Source organism: Ictalurus punctatus, chromosome 20 (assembly GCF_001660625.3).
Source record: "Ictalurus punctatus breed USDA103 chromosome 20, Coco_2.0, whole genome shotgun sequence".
NCBI classification, from domain to species: Eukaryota; Metazoa; Chordata; class Actinopteri; order Siluriformes; family Ictaluridae; genus Ictalurus; species Ictalurus punctatus.
The window spans coordinates 7,797,230-7,815,834 of record NC_030435.2 but is presented as its reverse complement, the minus strand read 5'-3'; the positions used below and the strand labels follow the sequence as shown (position 1 = coordinate 7,815,834).

The 18,605-nt window shown below is 36.8% G+C and overlaps 1 protein-coding gene and 1 pseudogene across 1 annotated transcript in view; both read left to right on the top strand.

Annotated features, from left to right (window-relative positions):
- pik3cb (phosphatidylinositol-4,5-bisphosphate 3-kinase, catalytic subunit beta) overlaps positions 1 to 8,908 on the top strand; it is a 58,895-nt gene extending 49,987 nt beyond the window's left edge. The window contains exons 18-23 of the mRNA XM_017495942.3: positions 2 to 80; positions 2,599 to 2,766; positions 5,716 to 5,839; positions 5,928 to 6,073; positions 6,189 to 6,321; positions 6,596 to 8,908. Of these exons, the coding sequence (XP_017351431.2) occupies positions 2 to 80; positions 2,599 to 2,766; positions 5,716 to 5,839; positions 5,928 to 6,073; positions 6,189 to 6,321; positions 6,596 to 6,727 (782 nt within the window). The 3' untranslated portion in view covers positions 6,728 to 8,908. The remainder of the gene's footprint in view (position 1; positions 81 to 2,598; positions 2,767 to 5,715; positions 5,840 to 5,927; positions 6,074 to 6,188; positions 6,322 to 6,595) is intronic.
- Positions 8,909 to 16,012: 7,104 nt separating this feature from the next.
- LOC108280279 (protein kinase C epsilon type-like) lies at positions 16,013 to 18,155 on the top strand (annotated as a pseudogene).
- The last annotated feature ends 450 nt before the right edge of the window (positions 18,156 to 18,605 follow it).

Below are 18,605 nucleotides of genomic sequence, written 5' to 3'. Positions count from 1 at the left end.
GATCTCAGACAGGACATGTTGACTCTACAGATCCTAAGGTTAATGGATATGCTGTGGAAGGAAGCAAACCTGGACCTCAGGTAGTAAAGTATTTATTCTATAAATATTTTTCACATGTATTAATAGTTTCAGTCATTTGAATATAGTAACACATTTACATTTACAGCAGTAGCTGGCAGACCCTTGTATCCACAGTGAATTACAGAAGTGCTTTGTAGTCATTATCAAAAACATGCTAATTCACTAGGTCAAGGACTAATAATACCATCTAGCCAAAATGCTGTTGGAGGATGTTAGTACAACATGAAAGAAAACACACAAGACGAGATTTCTTTTTAAATAGAAGCATTAATTTAAATGCTTGGTGAAGAGGTAGGTCTTTAGTCTTCATCTGAAGACTGTCAGTGACTCAGCTGTTAGACAGCCAGGGGAAGTGAAGGCCCACGTCAAGTCAAGTCACATAGGTTTTTTCATTCCTCTATTTAGCTTGTATACACTGGAACAAAGTGACGTTTCTTCAGGACCATGGTGCAATTCAGACCTACCTAAAGTGCAATACACAACAGTGTGAGATGAGTGCAAAACAGTAAATACACAGGACAATAGATACATAGAGCATGTGCTGCTATATTACACAATAGTTTACAGTTTTACAGTCCATATTTACAGTTTATAGTCCAAGTATAGCAGCAGTGCTGGCAGCAAAAACGAGAAGAGTCTTGATGCATGTTTTCGTTGTATATTGAGAGATGCTGGGTTCAGTCAAGCTGTATTAGAGGCTTGAAGGGAGCTTGGTACAGAGTGAAGTGGTTCATGTCTAGCCTCTACAGACATAAACCTTTAGTATATCTCCATAAGCCCTGTGCACATTTTACACCTTAAGGAACACTGAAACCACTCTTGATTACACACCTAAGACAACTAATTAGCAATATACCAACAAACACTTTAAAACAATTCTAAAATCAACAATAGTAATGTCAATCAATGTTAAATTCAGTAGAGCCAAGCAGCCAGTATACAAGAACCAAAATCCTACCTTACCTGCAGAGAGTACAGTTGTGCTCATGAATTTACATACCCTTTGCAGAATGTAAGTTTTGCAAAAAGTTTTTTTTTTTAATGAGTGATCATTAAAATTGCATTTATTTTTTATGTCATACTGCCCTAAATAAACTTTCACATAACAGATGTTTACATATAGTCTACAAAACACAATAATAACTGAATTTACACAAATGAACCAGTTTAAAAGTTTACATATCCTTGATTTTTCATGCAGTGTTTTTGTTACCTGGATGATCAACAGCTGTTTTTTTGGTTTGTGATAGTTGTTCATGACGCCCTTGTTTGTCCTGAGCAGTTAAACTGCCCACTGTTCTTCAGAAAAATACTCCAGGTCCTGCACATTCTTTGCTTTTCCAGCATCTTCTGCATATTTGCCCCCTTTCCAAAATTATTATTTTGTATTCTGGGAAACATGTAAACATCTTATTAGCTTCTGAAGGGCAGTACTGAATGAAAAAGTTAAAAAAAAAAAAAAAAAAAAAACAACCCCAAATTACACCAATCATCCTGTTCACAAGTTTACACCCCCCTTGGCTCTTGATGTATCGTGTTGCTTTCTTGAGCATCGGTGAATGTTTGCAGCTTTTATAATAGTTGTGTATGAGTCCCCCAGTTGCCCCAAGTGTGAAAAGATGGATCTCAACATCATATAGCCACTGTAGGAAAGGGGTCAAATGTTCAAGGTCACTGTTCATGACTACACTATGAGAAAGACACTGGGCAAAAATGGTATCCATGGAAGGGTGGTGACGTGAAAACCACTGCTAACCCAGAAGAACATTTAAGGCTCATCTGAATTTTGCCAAAAACACCTTTATGATCCTTAAACCTTTTGGGAGAATATTCTGTGGACTGATGAGTCAAAAGTTTAACTATTTGGAAGACAGGGGTCCCCTGTTATTTCTGGCGTAAAGCAAACACAGGATTCCACAAAAAGAACATCATACCTATAGTCAAGCATGGCGGTGGTAGGGTGATGGTGTGGGGCTGCTTCAGGACTTGGGCAATTGAGGGAAACATGAATTCTGCTCTCTACCTAAAAATTCTAAAGGAGAATGTCTGGTCTTCAGTATGGAAGCTGTAGCACACACGATGGAAATGCCAAGAAAAATGTCTTCTGATTTTATTTAAAAGCACTGTTCCAAAATGGTAGTGGCCATCACATTACCTTCCATATTCCAGCAACACATTCCATCTAGAACTATTTCATGCCCTCTTCTTTTCAAAATTGTCTTTTGCTCAGTGTTGCAAAAATATGTATGCATTTGAAATCCAAAGCATAAGTAATAACTGAAATAAGACATTTCACACACTCTGAATGGGACTCCAGTCCACAGGACCCCAATATCTCTCTCTCTCACACACACACACACCCCCACGCCATAATAAATATTAAAATTTAAAAATGAGACGCACTTTTTGATTTGAAAATCTTAAGTTGGTGTATTTATTCTCTTGATTTTCATGCTACATACTTTTTTTCTTTTTTTTTTTAACAAAATAACATTCAATCTAATATTTCACTCACAGAATTGTGCCTTATGGTTGCCTGGCAACAGGAGATCGCACAGGGCTGATCGAGGTTGTATCCTCTGCTGACACCATCGCTAACATCCAAAAAAATAGCAGCAACATGGCAGCTGCAGCAGCCTTCAACAAAGATGCTCTGCTCAGCTGGCTCAAGGACAAAAACCCTGGGTAAGACATCAATGGTAAATAAGTTGTACCTGCACAGTGTAATAGTTTAGTTCATTTTTGTTAAAATAATAGCATATTTTAAACATTTCTTAACTTGTCCAAAAACTGCCCTATATGCCTCTATTGTAAGTGAGCTTTGACTAAACATTTTCAATTCTTCTCTCAGTATCCAGCAACAAGTTGTAATCATACATACCTTGCAAATAGATAAGAGTAGGTTCCCTTGTAAAAAATCTTCAAATCATCTTCACAGAAGATTTACTTTTTTATTTGAGTGCCTACAAATGATCTATATTTCTTTGGTGTGTGTGTTTTGTTTTTTTTTGTTTTTTTTTCCAACTATAAAACTGAGAAAATAAGAAAACTGCACCTAGCACAGTTTCTTTAGTGGTGTCAAATGTGTATGTATGCATGTGTTCATATATGTATGTACTGGTTAGAGTAAGCAGTAGAGCAAAACTCCTTATTAAATTTGTAGGGCTACAAAATAAAGTAGGCTATTCGTAATAAAATATAAATGTATTACACCTACAGTTGTGTTTTATATATTATATTATATTATATTAAAATATATATATATATATATATATATATATATATATATATATATATATATATATATATATATATATATATATATATATATATATATATATATATATATATATAAAAGCAGTACAACATCAGTAACCTGATGAACCACTGTTATGTTGTTAGTAGTGATATATCAGCATTGCAAATAATTTACTTGTATATGTAGTAGTGTAATAGAAAAACAACAGACCCAACTGTCATGACCTGCACGCTGCTTGTTCTGAGTAATTGACTCATTCATTGAAAGGGGTGTGTTCAAAATAATAGTGTGGAGTTTAATTAGAGAATTCATTCATTCTGTGAAAAAAAGGGTGTCATTATTTGTCTTTTATTAAGGAAAAAGGGAAACAAATGTTTCACACATCGTTATAAAATATATTTTCTTCTGAATTGCTAAGTAAAATGGGCCGTTCCAAACATTGGTCAGAAGAACAATGTAATTTGATTCAAAAGTTGATTGGAGAGGGGAAAACATATAAAGAAGTGCATCAAATTATAGGATGCTCAGCTAAAATGATCTCCAATGCTTTAAAATGGCAACAAAAACCTGAAACACATGGAAGAAAACAAGCAACTACTGTTAAAACTTGTCGAAGAATAGTCACAGTTCAGCCAGTCATCACCTCCAGAAAGTTAAAAAATGATCTAAAATTACCTTTATGTACTGTTACAGACAGAAGACATTTGATCAAAGCTAAGCTATCAGCAAGAAGCCCCTGTAAACCACAATTTCTTGAAAAAATGGAATTGGTTAAAATTGGCCAAGAGAAACAGCGATTAGCCCAAAGAGAAATGGTGTAACATTCTGTGAACTGATGTGAGTAAAATTGTTCTTTTCGGGTATAGTGGTCATCAACAGTACATCAGGTGACCCCCGGGTACTGAATTCAAGCCACAGTCCACTGTGAAGACAGTGAAGCATGGTGGTGCAAAAATTATGGTATGGGGATGTTTTTCATACCACGGTGTCTGGCATGTTTATCGTATACCAGGGATCATGGATCAATTTGAATACATCAAAATACTTGAGATTATGTTGCCCTATGCCAAAGAGGAAATGCCCCCTGGTATTTCAACAAGACAATGACCCAAAACACACAAGTAAGTGGGCAACATCTTGGTTCCAGACAAAAAGCATTGAGGTAATGGAATGGCTAGCTCAATCCCCTGACCTCAACCCCATTGAAAACTTGGGGGGTGACTTAAAAATGCAGTTTCTGAAGCAAAACCCAAAAATTCACGAACTGTGGAATGTACTTTGTTCAGCCTGGGCTGAAATTACCTGTCCCTAGGTGCCAGAAGTTGGTTGTCTTGCTGTAGCACATAAGTGCTACACTTATCAAAAACAATGGTTATGCAACTAAATATTAGTTCAGTAATTTAAAGTGAAGTTAAATCTTAAAATCAGTTTATAAGTGTTTGAGTTTTAAGGGAAAAATGTTGACACTGCTATCCCCCCCCCAATAAAGTTTTATTGAGAAGAAAAACAAACCGACTGACAAATAGCAACAATCATTCACAGTTTTTTTTTTTCTTTTTATGCTAACAAAGGAAAACAAAATTAAAAAGTACAAACACAGATTAATATTACTTTTCTTTGCTTCCTGTAAAAGAATAATGCAGACTTGATAAAATTTGTTAATGCTTTGATTTAGAATTGAATGTGTAATGTTTCCACTACATTTGAAATATGGAAAAAAATCTATTAAAAATATTTGCACTTCATTCACTTTTATTAGCGCACTATTCATTTGAACACGACTGTATATTACACCTAATCAAGCCCACACTCCCTCCTCTGAAAAAGTAGCTTCCTCTTTATCCTGAATCAGGAGAGGCTACAGGGGTTTAAAAACACACACACTTTTCCCAAGCATGCTGTTTTTAAAGGCCAATATGGTAGCATACTTGCTGGTGCTATTAACACACCACAGCAAATGGGAAAGACGGAGGAAAAAGTGGAGAGCACAGAATTCAAAAACACATTTGAGCTACACAGAACTACATGACTTTCACAGCATAACTAACAAACAGCTGAATGCAAAACAAAGCGAATGGTCTGTGCTTACACCAGCAGGGTTGCCAGTTTTTTTGATTTTTTTTTCTGGCACATTGGAATATTTTTAAAATAACAAATAATTTTTGTGCAGTTTTTGAGATGTAATTGGGATGTAAATTTTTCTTACTTAATTATACTCTAATGTACAGCTTTTGTTTTGTTACATGCTACTTATTGACTAACATGCTGATTAGTGTTATTGATCACACAAACACTATGCAACTATAAATTTGATACAGGGGATTACAAAAAAAGAAATATAGGATGAAAGAGCTGAGTGTCTTTTGTATTTGTAGTGAGGCTCTGGAGAAAGCCATTGAGGAGTTCACACTGTCTTGTGCTGGATATTGTGTCGCCACCTATGTTCTGGGCATCGGAGATCGTCATAGCGACAACATCATGGTCCGAAGCACAGGACAGGTAAGTATCAGAAGTTGTTCAAAGTATAAAAGATTTTTTAAAATATGTTAATTAGTCACAAAGACATTTTTGTGTGTGTATGTGTCAGCTCTTCCATATAGATTTTGGTCATATCTTGGGGAACTTCAAATCAAAGTTTGGAATCAAGAGAGAGCGTGTTCCATTCATTCTCACACATGACTTCATTCATGTCATTCAGCAGGGCAAAACTGGTAACACTGAGAAATTTGGCAGGCAAGTCATAGACAGCATTTCATTAACACCAACATTCACTGAGTTTATTAAATCAAGTTATCTGGCAGGGTCACAGTCAAGTCTCCTACTCTCTGTGTTGTCTGTGTGTGTGTAGTTTTAGGCAGTACTGTGAGGATGCTTATCTGATTCTGAGGAAGAATGGAAATCTGTTCATCACGCTCTTTGCCCTGATGCTGACTTCTGGGTTACCAGAACTCACCTCTGTCAAGGACATTCAGTACTTAAAGGTACACTGTCATGCACCCAGTCACAGTCCAACATGGAGATATTCTTACATAGAGAGGACTCTACAGCCAAGCCTGAGCCCAATCTAACCTCACTAAATTATTTTATTTTATTTTATTTTATTTTATTTTACATTGTAGAGGTCTTGTTAGCTCAAACCACTCTGGCCATTGTCCTCTGACCTCTCTCCTCTCTCTTGAGCAAAGCACCAAAGCTTACTAGATGGTCCCTGCCCACCCCCAATTTGTTTTTCATGTGTCTTTTTGTGTGTTACAGGACTCTCTTGCATTGGGTAAGACTGATGAAGAGGCACTGAAACAGTTCCGGCAGAAGTTTGATGAAGCTCTTAGAGAGAGCTGGACCACCAAAGTAAACTGGATGGCTCACAATGTGGCACATCCCTCCTAACACCCTTATACGAACAAGGATCTATGTTTAGGAGAAAGCTTGAACACATTGTTCTGGTTAAACCAGTATATACTGCCTTTGCCATTAAATTGTTAAATACAACTTACTCAATGCAGTTGGCACAAAAAGCTGCTGATCTTAAGGATTTTCATGACTTTGAAAGAGAAACATGATGGAGATTTAAAAGGAGGTGGATGATTAAAAAAGGGAACAAAGGAGAAGACAACTGTCAGCTCACACAAACATGGAAAAAAAAAAACAATCTTCCACATTTCACAATATTTTCCCACAGTAAGAAGCACACCGATGGGAACAATGTGAAGCGTCACCCTCAGTTTTGTTTTTGATTTACTACTGAATGGATTTTATTATTTTTTTTATTGTCATGTCACCACCTTGCAGCTGAAATAACTCTTTAATCTGCAAATGTAGTGACAATGTCCTGGGACCAGGGATTTGAAAAAAAAAAAAAAATGGCACATGGAGTACAACTGAACTTGTTTTTTCATGGAACTGGAAACAGAACTGATAACTCTGAAGGCTTGTAGAGCCAACTTGAGTGAAATTGTTATTGAATAAATAGTTATAAATTATTCTTATTATTCATTCCAACTTAAAACCAGAAATCACTATTAAAATAACAGCACATCTGCGCTATTAGCAATTTGCTTGCTGCAGACAAGTTAAAAAAGAGATGATCATGCAGTTTGGAACATGCAGCCACCAGCTGTTGTTTTTTTGTTTGTTTGTTTGGTTTTTTTGTTTTTGTTTTTTTTTTTTTCTTCTTGTTTTTTTTCCTCTTCTCACTTGTATACAAAGTTGAAAAAAAATTGCAAGCATAGCCCACTCATTGTTTCTCAGACAAAACCAGGGGTTATTAACGTAAGTGTGACAGCCATTACTTAATTGAAACAAGCAAATATAGGAATATGATGTCACCTAAATAGTTTCATTCATGTTGTTCATACTTCCAAAAAGATGATTTTTAAAGCATTTACTTCTACCTACTATTTTTAAATTCACAATTACCCACTATATTAATGTGATCAGAATGCTGGAGCAAGAATCAAATAATAGTATTTTAGTCGAGATAGATATTTCAGGGATTGTAACCTACAGTAGGGCTCCACTGCCTTTAAAAGAAATACACATTGGAGCACAGACTCAGTGAATGCCAAATGGGATCTACTGTGCCTTATACAATGGAAGAATTCTACTGTTTGTATGAGACTACTTAAAGCAAGAGGTTTCTAAACACTGGAATTTATTTGACTGTAATTATTTAAGGATTGTTACATGTTTATATTTATTTTCTTCTTCTGAAAAGTTTAGACTACTACTAATAGACTGTATCTGAGATTAGTGAGTTTACTCACACAAGTATTCAGCAAGCAAATACTTTGTAATGCTATGTCACAGCTAAGAAATAATCAGTTCCCTCTAGCATCTAATGGAGCCCCATAGATTCATAGTAACTTTATAGCTTTACTGTAGCAGACACATTGTAACAATACTAACACAGGCCTTTGGTGATTTTATGTTTTATGTGAATTGGGTTCAGTCGACTACAATCATGGTTACATGAAAATTCCTATAAAGCCTGAACACCATTTCAGTGAGCATCTATGCCCATAGAAAATTTCACTTGTTTTCTAATGCAAAATGATATTTACACTGAATACACTGGTTTTAGAGAATGATTTATGTAGCTGTGTCCAATACCCTTTCATCCAAACAGTGTGAAACCTAACTGAAACAATGCATTTTGTTTTTACTATAGCAAAGAATTTTTTTTATGTGAAAACAGCCTTAAACACCTATCTCTGCCATACCAGTGAATGTTTTATCTTATTGATAACCTGCTGTGTATCTCTATTGCTGCTTAAATTATCCCTAGTGAAAGAAACTTTATAACACAGAGAAGATAATTTAATGACCCATGGCATCTTTAATACTATTAACAGTAACCATAATATATGCTGCCTGAGAGGATATTGGTGCAATATGATGAATCCTGTTATGTGCAAATTTGGATTAATGTGTGTGCACTACTGCTGCTGTATGTTATTATGCTAGCATTTAATTTTCTCACACACTGAAACTGTTTCTCTATCTGATTCTGACTTGTTCTTACTGCTATGTTGTCATAGGAATGCTATTAAAGATTTGGTATAGCATTCATTTTTTGTTCACTGTTTTACTTTTGTGAAGGCTGAGTCCTTTCTTTCCCAAAAACAAGATAATTAGAATGATAAGCATACTTTTTGTATGGTACTAATATAGTGGTCATTCAGACTCTATGTATTTATTAATATTTTTTTGTGCAAGAAACACGACACATAGATAGATATATTAGATAGATATATTAGATGGAGATGTAATGTGTTTATATAAATATGTAGTGTATTCAGTGGCAAAACTAGGGGGTGGATTTCAGGTTTGAACTCCCTGAAATATTTTTCAGTTCCAATTTATTATGTCTGTATGGTTAGCATGATACTATCATCATGCATATGTTTTATGAACATCTTTATAGCTCAATTACAGCACAAAAATATTCAGTTTTATATTGTGCTATAGTGATGTTCATAAAAGGTTAACAAAGTAATTGCATATTTAACTGCCCAGACATCAAACAAACTAGTCTCTTTGTTTAATCACATTTAGTTGGTGACCATTTGAAATAGGATTCCAATCAGAATGCTGCATTTATACCGGTTTTGTTTTAAGGCCAGATAGCACTCAGAGCTCAGGAACAGCAAGGTGTCGACATGTGTAATACTGGAGATCTAATGCGGGAGGGGTTTATAATCTCTTTTTTTTTTTATTTTTTTTTTTATTTAAAGGATAAAATCTAATTTCATCTAGTTTCTAGCATCATATTGTAATCATTTTCAGTGGAACTGTCATAAAGGTATATCTTATTAATAGGGCATGATTGGATGATTGTAGAGCATGCTTTAAAGGATTAAATAACAATTTAATGCCATCACCGCTCCTACCAATGTGTGTAGCATCCACCCAAAATGCATGAGTGCATCACACTTATCAGTACAATTGTAAAGTAGTTTATGGGCTGATGAATTTAGTCAGAATATAAAGACTACACACAACTATACCTGGGTAGAGACAAAGTCAGATGCAGGGCAAACAGCTGACATAATGACTAATAACTTCATTTTCCTTTCACTTTTCCTGGTTGTAGGTCACAGTGGCAACCATCTTTGATGGTCAGCCCAGATACCTGGCCACAGACACCAGCTTTCCAGCGGGGTATTTGTCTGGTTGGATGTGCCTGATGCAGTTGGAGCAGAGCAGGGGGCATCTACAGTCTCCTCTTGATCTGGGGGAGTCGTGCTGGCTTGTGGATCTGAGTACTCAATAGGCCACAGTTGCAGAAAAGCAGAGGGTTTCATTTTAAAAATCAGAAACTCTCTAAAAGCATGCTATTGAAGCAGCTCAGGTCAAAGATTTAAAGAGTTCTTCACTTCATAGGTGGGTAGTTTTGTTGCTTAATGGCACTGTTCATAGATTCTTTTCTGTTCATTTAAAGTCTCTTCTTTCATATCGTACCCTCGGTATGTATCATTCGTATGAAAACGAATATAATGTACCTTCAAATATTGTTTAAAATATGTAATAAAACCTTAAGTGTCACAATTTCAAGGGGGAGAGGGATGCAGATTAAAAGTTTAATTAATATCAAAATAAAAGACACTGAACACATGAAAATGAAAACCACAAACCAATACGTGGGAGACGAGAGAGCATAACTTGGCAACAGAAGACAATTGAAGCAAGACAAAGAGTGCAGTGCAAACTGTGACTATATACACGTGCCTCGTAAAGGGAATGAGAATCAGGTGCACTTGGCCATGTGAAAGTGATGCAGAGGTGCAGTGGCTGCTGGGAACTGAAGTTCAGAGTTCAGGACATCCATGACATTAAGGACCATGTGTGAACTTATATTTACATAAGGCCTCATTTATCAATCAACGATTAGTAACGTTGTGTATCATGTTTGTGTAAGATAAACCAAACAAAATTTTTCTGTCAGATTTATAAAAGTTTAGGAAATACAGATTTGCTTTCTATTGATGCTTATACTGATCATTGGCATTTAGTGATGCCCACAAAACTCCATAAAAAGTCAAGTGCACAGAGTGCTAGAAACATGAAATGACTACTAAACAGTGAAACAAAATGCAGACAGACAGAAGTGGAAGTTATTTTGTGTCACTTCTATGCCAATGAAAATAGTTAGCAGTGTAACAACACTTGAAAATGGCAAAATCTACAGGCAAATTATAGAAACGGTGAATTGGGTGTGAATTAAGTGAGGTGAATTAAGGAGAAAAAAAAAGAGTTACACCGTACTCAAGTGCTCATGCACACCAAGCATGCTATTTTAAAATTGTTTTAAGGGTCTCAGCTGACATGTGGAAGTGTTGCACAGTCTTAAAAGAAGATTCTATGGCAAATGGAACTAATTTATAAGCCACTTTACATTGTCTAAAAAAAAATTCATACCATTCTTTAAACATCTTTTCCCTCATAAGCAAAGCGAGCATTAAATCTTGTGTCAGCTGCGGCATTTGTTGATAGCATATAACTATGCACAGACAGACCAGCCAACCCTCTTTTTTTATTGGCACCATCTCTTTTGACATAATTACATTATTCATTTTATTTGTCTTCATTTATGGGTTTGTGTTGGCTTGCTTTGTTTATTTTTCATATTCTTTAATTAATGCCAATAATATAAAATGACTGGGTTTGACAAAATGTGTTTTTGATAGGGACTATCATATAAGCGCATATGTTAAAAGCTGTAAACATAATTAAAAGAATGAGTCATTTAAACTTATTTCAGATATAAAAGTACAGTAATACTTGCAAAAAAAAATTATTTGAAGTCGATCAATAGGTTCATATTAGTTAGTCTTCTTATGCAGAAATTTACACACACTCAGGAGCATGAGTATGATAGTTTTCCAAAATTATGGAATCATCATGAATAACACATTTTTTGTGTAAATGCTCTTACAAAAATACATGAATAAACCTGTTCATGTCCAGCCTGATAAATAAGACCCAATGTTTGGAGTGGTACCTGGACCTGAAATGGTGTGAAATTAAAAAAAAAAAAAGTAACTGCCACTAAATGTTTATAGTAACTGGTGATCAGTCCTGCACATCGGCTTGGAGGAATTTTAGCCCATTCCTCAGTAAAGAACAGCTTATACATCCCAAATTCTCTGGGATGTTGGTGGGTTTCCTCACATGAACTTCTTGCTTCATATCTTTCCACATTTTTTTTTTTTTGCCATAGAATTTTTATTGGAAAATCCTATTTTACATAACACCTCATCCAACAACCCCCACCATACCCGGCCCCAACAAAACAATCACAGCCAAAACCAAAAGAAAGGGGGAAACAAAAAACAACAAACAAAAACAAACAAACAAACAAAATAAGTAAGATGATTCGTGTTTACCGTATACCTTCCCTCAATACACCTCCACAGTGCGTATATCATTGAAGTAGATAATAAATTGTTAAAATAGGTAAAAAGAATGTTAATTTTTACCGTATTCATTCTACCAAGAGGGGATAATGGTAGAGCTGCCCACCTTTGAAAGGTTGACTTCATGTGTGAAATTAAGGGTGTAAAATTCACCGCCATTAATGCATAATAGGTACGGGTGACATTAACAAAGTCCGTAGTCTTTCAGAAGCCATAAGTCCTTTCTGGTTATAATTGTAAACTGAGTAATTGAAAAAGAAGGCACCAAATGTCTTCGAAAAGATTCAGGTTGCATGAAAAGCGTAATTAAAGGACAAAATGCTTGGAAGCTCACTCCATGGGTGTCTTCTCATACACATGCTCAGATGGAAGTCCCTTCAACTATTGGATTATTCTTATTCTATAACTTATTCTATTGGATTAAGGTCAGGACATTGACTTCACCATTCCAAAACATAAAATTTATACTGCTGGGTCATGCAGCAAGACAACAACCCTAAGCACAAAAGTTGTTCTAATGGGTTCACAAACTTTCAAGCATCACTGTAGCTTACAAACTTTCACAAACTTCACAAACTTTCAAGCATCACTGTAGCTTTCAACTGACTGAGAAAATTGGATGGAAAGTGGTTAATAAATTAATGAAGTATTCTAGCTGCTACACAGTCCTTCAAAATGGTTCAAAAGTTCCTCTTTTCACCAGAAACATACTTGAACACACACAGAGAGAAGAAAGAGTCAACATGTCCAAATTTACTCTTATACACTTTATCACTACATGTAGTATAAAGACGAGAAGCTGCCTGCATCTGCTACCTGCCTGTTGATCTGCAGCCACTTGAGAAACACTACTGCAGAAACACTAAATCAATGACTTGAAATTTAAAAATTGCTCAAAATAATAGGCACTCAAACTCACACCAGATAAAACATGGTAGTTCTGAACTGAACACGTAACCAACCCCTAAAAAAAAACTTACTCTGGCACTTACACCTCTACTCTGCGCATTCTGCTTCTTCTAGAACTCAATAAATAGATCTTGTATTGTAGCACTACTTGTATTGTTCTCTGCTTGATTTTTCACTTTGCTTGTATTTTTTAATTTGTAAGTCACTTTGGATAAAAGCGTCTGCTAAATGAATAAACGTAAATGTAAATGTAGTTCATATGGATCTACACCATCAGTAAGACAAATTTTATTCATTAGCAGGGCAATGTAAAGCTGGTCCCTGAGCTGAGTAGACTAAATTTGAGAAAAATTGTGTTTATTGTTTAACCTTTTGATCTTTTTTTTTTAATTATTTTTATTTTATTTTTTTTAAACTGCTTTCATGGATATCAAACAATTTCAAACACAACACAGGTTTATTAAAAAAAAATCTTTGTTAAATATAGGTGTGCAACAATGATTGGCACCCCTATGAATTCATATGAGAAAAATATATTTGACGCATATTCCCAATGATATTTAAAAAAAAAAAAAAATTGTACACCTGGGTGACTAGGAACAGGAAATTGTTCATCCATGACTTCCTGTTTCACAGGGGTATAAATATGAGGTAACACAGGTCAAATTCCTTTAGTCGTTCATTACAATGGATAATATAGCTGTGTTAATATAGCTGTGATGTGCGGCAAAAGATTGTTGAGCAAAATGGGCCGTGGTTGGATCTTCCAGTAGGACAATAATCCAAAACATTCATTAAAATCAACACAAATCCTGCTATGGTCATCCCAGTCCCCTGATTTGAAACCCATAGAAAACCTGTGGGGGGAACTGAAGAGGAGAGTCCACCAGTGTGGGCTTCAAAATTTTAAGGACCTGGAGAGATTCTGTTTGGAGGAATGTATTCTCCAACCTCGTCAGGCATTATGAGAAGACTCAGAGCTGTTATCTTGGCAAAGGGAGTCAGCACAAAGTATTGGCTGAAATGGTGCCAATAATTGTTGCAAACATATATTTAACACAGTTTTTCTTATAAACCTGTGTTTTGTTTGCAATCCATGGGAGCAGAGTATTTTTGTTATTTATTTATTTATTTTTAACAAAAGAACAAAAGGTTAATTAATAAAGACAATTTTATTGTCTTTATTAGGGCACTGTAAGCTAAATACAGAAACATATTTCTGGTGTTTATTAAACATGTAAAATACATCATTCACATCTAAATTGCTCATTGAATTCAAGGAATAACTGTGGGAGGCTCGAACATTTAAAACGTTAAGATGCTACTCTTTGAATTTCAGGCGAATGTAATTTAATATGCTGCTGTTTGACAAAACAACAACTTCGACCCCAATTCCAAAAAAGTTGGGACTCTGTGTAAAATGTAAATAAAAAAAGAATGCAATGATTTGCAAATCTTATAAACCCATATGTTATTCACAATAGAACAGAAAATATCAAACTGAGGAAAACTGAGGAAATGTTTAAACTGAGGAAATGTTTCATTTTCAGAAAAACAATAAAGTAATTTTGAATTTCATGGCCGCAGCACATCTCAAAAAAGTTGGGATGGGGGCAACAAAAGGCTGGAAAAGTAAGTAAAAAGAATCAGCTGGAGGAACATTTTGCAACTAATTAGGTTAATTGGCAAGCAGGTCAGTAAGAAAAAAAGTACCTTAGAGAGGCAGTGTCTCTCAGAAGTAAAGATGGGATGGAAGAATATGTTTCTCTAAAACTTGTATACACCTTTCAGCATTATGGTGCCTTCCATAGCCACTAATGAACCCCCATACCATCAGAGATGCACGCTTTTGAACTGAGTGCTGATAAAAAGCCGGATGGTCCCTCTTCTCTTTAGTCCTCTTTAGTTTAGAGGACGCGGCATCCATGGTTTCTAAAAAGAATTTAAAATTTAGTCTGACCACAGAACAGTTTTCCACATTGCCTCAGTCCATTTTAAATGAGCTTTGGCCCAGAGAAGACGGTGGTGTTCACATATGGCTTCTTCTCTGCATGACAGAGCTTTAACCAGCATTTGTGGGTAGCATGGGAACTGTTTTCACAGACAATGAGTTCTGGAGGTGTTTCTGAGCCCATGCATTGATTTCCATTACAGAATCATGCCTGTTTTTAATGCAGTGCTGCTTGAGGGCCTGAAGATATGGGCAAGCAATATTGATTTTCACCCTTGTCCCTTGCGTACAGAGATTTCTCCAGATTCTCTGAATATTTTGATGATATTATGTACTGTAGATGATGAGATATTCATAGACTTCGCAATTTTACATTGAGGAACATTGTTCTGAAATTACTCCACAAACTGTAGCTGCAGTTTTTCACAGATTGGTGGACCTCTGCCCATCTTTACTTCTGAAAGACTCTGCCTCTCTAAGATATTCTTTTTATACCCAATCATGTTACTGACCTGTTGCCAATTAATCTCCAGCTGTTTCTTTTTAGTAACTCTTACTTTTCCAGCCTTTTGTTGCCCCCTTTCCAACTTTTTAGAGACACATTGTGGCCATCAAATTCAAAATGACTTTTTTTTGTTAAAATGGTACATTAGTTTAAACATTTGGTATGTTCTCTATGTTCTACTGTGAATAACATATGGGTTTATAAACCCCTTCAAGGGGATACGAGACACCCTTCACTCTTAAATTAAACCACACACAGAGGCTACCCATCTGTACTTCTGTTTTTTTTTTTGCATCTCGCCAAGCTTGATAATGTAAAGTCCACTCGATGAAATTACACACTCCACCCGATATCCATGACTGTAGCCAGAGTTGATCAGTGAAATTCTTAGAATCGTTCATTTCACCAGAGATAGTTAGAAACTGACTGGCATGAAAACAAGTCAGTGTCAATAGATCTGGTAGGGGGGCACCTGATGTGGCCAACTGGATTTTAGTGGGGGTCAGCGCCACCCCTGATCACCTTGTAATGGAGCCCCTGCACATTTGAGGGAAAATTGAAAAGAATGTTGTTGGGAGCAGATAAAGAAATGAGATGCGGATAAAAAAATAAGCGTGATGCAAAAATGTAATTTTAATATTGATTTCTTTATAATGTAATTTTATAACAATTTATTATTTAATTGTGTCATTTTTGCTACCACCATTCAGTGTTACTTCCATGCACTGTCATTTTGTTACCTCCATACACTGAAAATGATTGCAATAACATGTTAGTGATGGGGGTGATATTTTACATTATAGAACTGTAGATCTAACCTTCTCCTCCAGTATTTCATTGACTGTCACTTTGATATCGCTAGATATAGCTATCTAGCTAAGTGCTTTCAAACAGAAGCGTGAAAAATGCACATTGCTGATTGGTTAATCCAGTTTCTCTGCATAGTAGCTTGTAGCCAATAAAATGTGATTAAACAAACTAAGAGATGCTTTCATTTATCATGTGGGGAGGTTAAATTATAGAGTAATGATGAATTCTTAACCCATAGCTGTAGCTTTAGAAAATTGAAAGTACATTTTTGAAACATTGCAAGCTCATTTTGCCGTTACACCAGGTTGAAGAGTTTCTCTCTGAATCCAACACATGTGACAGGGACATAACAACATTGCCTGGAGTTGATTGATTGATCACATGGAGTAGAAATTAAAGCCAAGTTCATCCCTAAATGTGGGTAGTTCAAAGGAGTGCCGGGAGAACAATGAGCTGCGGCCTGAAAGAAAGAGTCTGGAGGACTTCAGCGTGCCTCAGCATGCTTGGAAGGGGTGCATTTGGCAAGGTTATTCTGGCTGAACTCAGAGGCACAGATGAGGTGTATGCGCTGAAGATATTGAAGAAAGACATGATACCGGAATATGTTAACATGGACTACACTCTTGTCCTGCCAGGGCCATGTGTGTGCGGAGTTTGCATGTTCTCCCCATGCTGCAGGGGTTTCCTCCGGGTGTTCCGATTTCCTCCCCCAGTCCAAAGACATGCATGGTAGCCTGATTGGTGTATCTAAAATGTCCGTAGTGTATGAATGGGTGTGTGAGTGTGTATGTGATTGTGCCCTGCGATGGATTGGCACCCTGTCCAGGGTGTACCCCGCCTTGTGCCTCATGCTCCCTGGGATAGGCTCCAGGTTCCCCCGTGACCCTGAAAAGGAGTAAGTGGTAGAAGATTAATGGATGGATGGATGGATGGACTACACTCTTACGGAGAGAAGCATCCTGGCTCTGGCCAGCAAACACCCGTACCTGACGTACCTTTTCTGCTGCTTCCAGACCAATGATTACCTGTGCTTCGCTATGGAATATGTGAATGGAGGGGAGCTTTCATACCATATTGCACGCTCATGTGGGTTTGATGAACCACACTCCCAATTTTAAGCTGCTGAGATCACCTGTACTCTCATGTTCTTTCAACGCAATGGGATCATTCATAGAGATCTCAAACCCAAAAACATCCCCTTAGATGCAGATGGCCACTGCAAGCTTGCTGACTTTGGCATGTGCAAAGAGACCATTCTGGATAGTTTGACTACCACCAGTCTGTGTGGCACACCCAACTACATGGCACCTGAGATGATACAGAGATGGGAATACAGCATGTCAGTGGATTGGTGGGCCCTAGGTGTAATCATGTATGAGATGATGACAACTATGAGAAGCTGTTTGAGTCCATCATCTATCATAAGCTGTGCTACCCTTTAAAGCTCAGCAGAGAGGCGGTCAGCATCCTCAAAGCATTCCTCGGAAGAGTCCCAAGACTCGGTTTGGCCGTGTGAAGTCCCAGGGCCAGGAGGAAGACATCAAAGTTCATCCATTCTTCAAAGAGATCAACTAGGTGCTGATGGAACAGAGGAAGATTACGCCCCCTTTTAAACCACTAATTACAACAAAGAGGGATGTCAATAACTTTGAAGGAGATTTTACCTGTGAGGAGCCCAAGCTTTCTCTTGTGAATAATACCATCATCCAGTCCTGCCAAGAGTAGTTTAAGGGCTTCTCCTACATTAACACCACATATTAACTAGTGTTTATAAGATGGTGCGACAACAACCACCTCCAGCTCAACATCCGGTAAACCAAAGAGCTGGTGGTGGACTTCCAGCGCAGCAAGCGGCTCCCCACCCCGTCACCATAAGGCGGGAGGAAATGGAGATAGTGGACAACTAAAGTTCCTAGGGGTGCAACTTAATACCAAACTGGTGTGTCAAACAACACTGTCGCCCTCTATAAGAAAAGACAGAGCAGGATGTTTTTTCTGAGGAAGATTTGGCAGGTAAGGGAACTCTTGACATAAAATGGAGGCGGAGGGGCGGACTTGGCAGCTTACCTTAAAACAGCTCAAAGAGCGGCGCATCAGAAGAGCTTTGGAAAGTAACTTCTTTCTCTACATGCCAAATGATCAGCAGACCGTCTTTTCAGAAGATTATCATCTGTA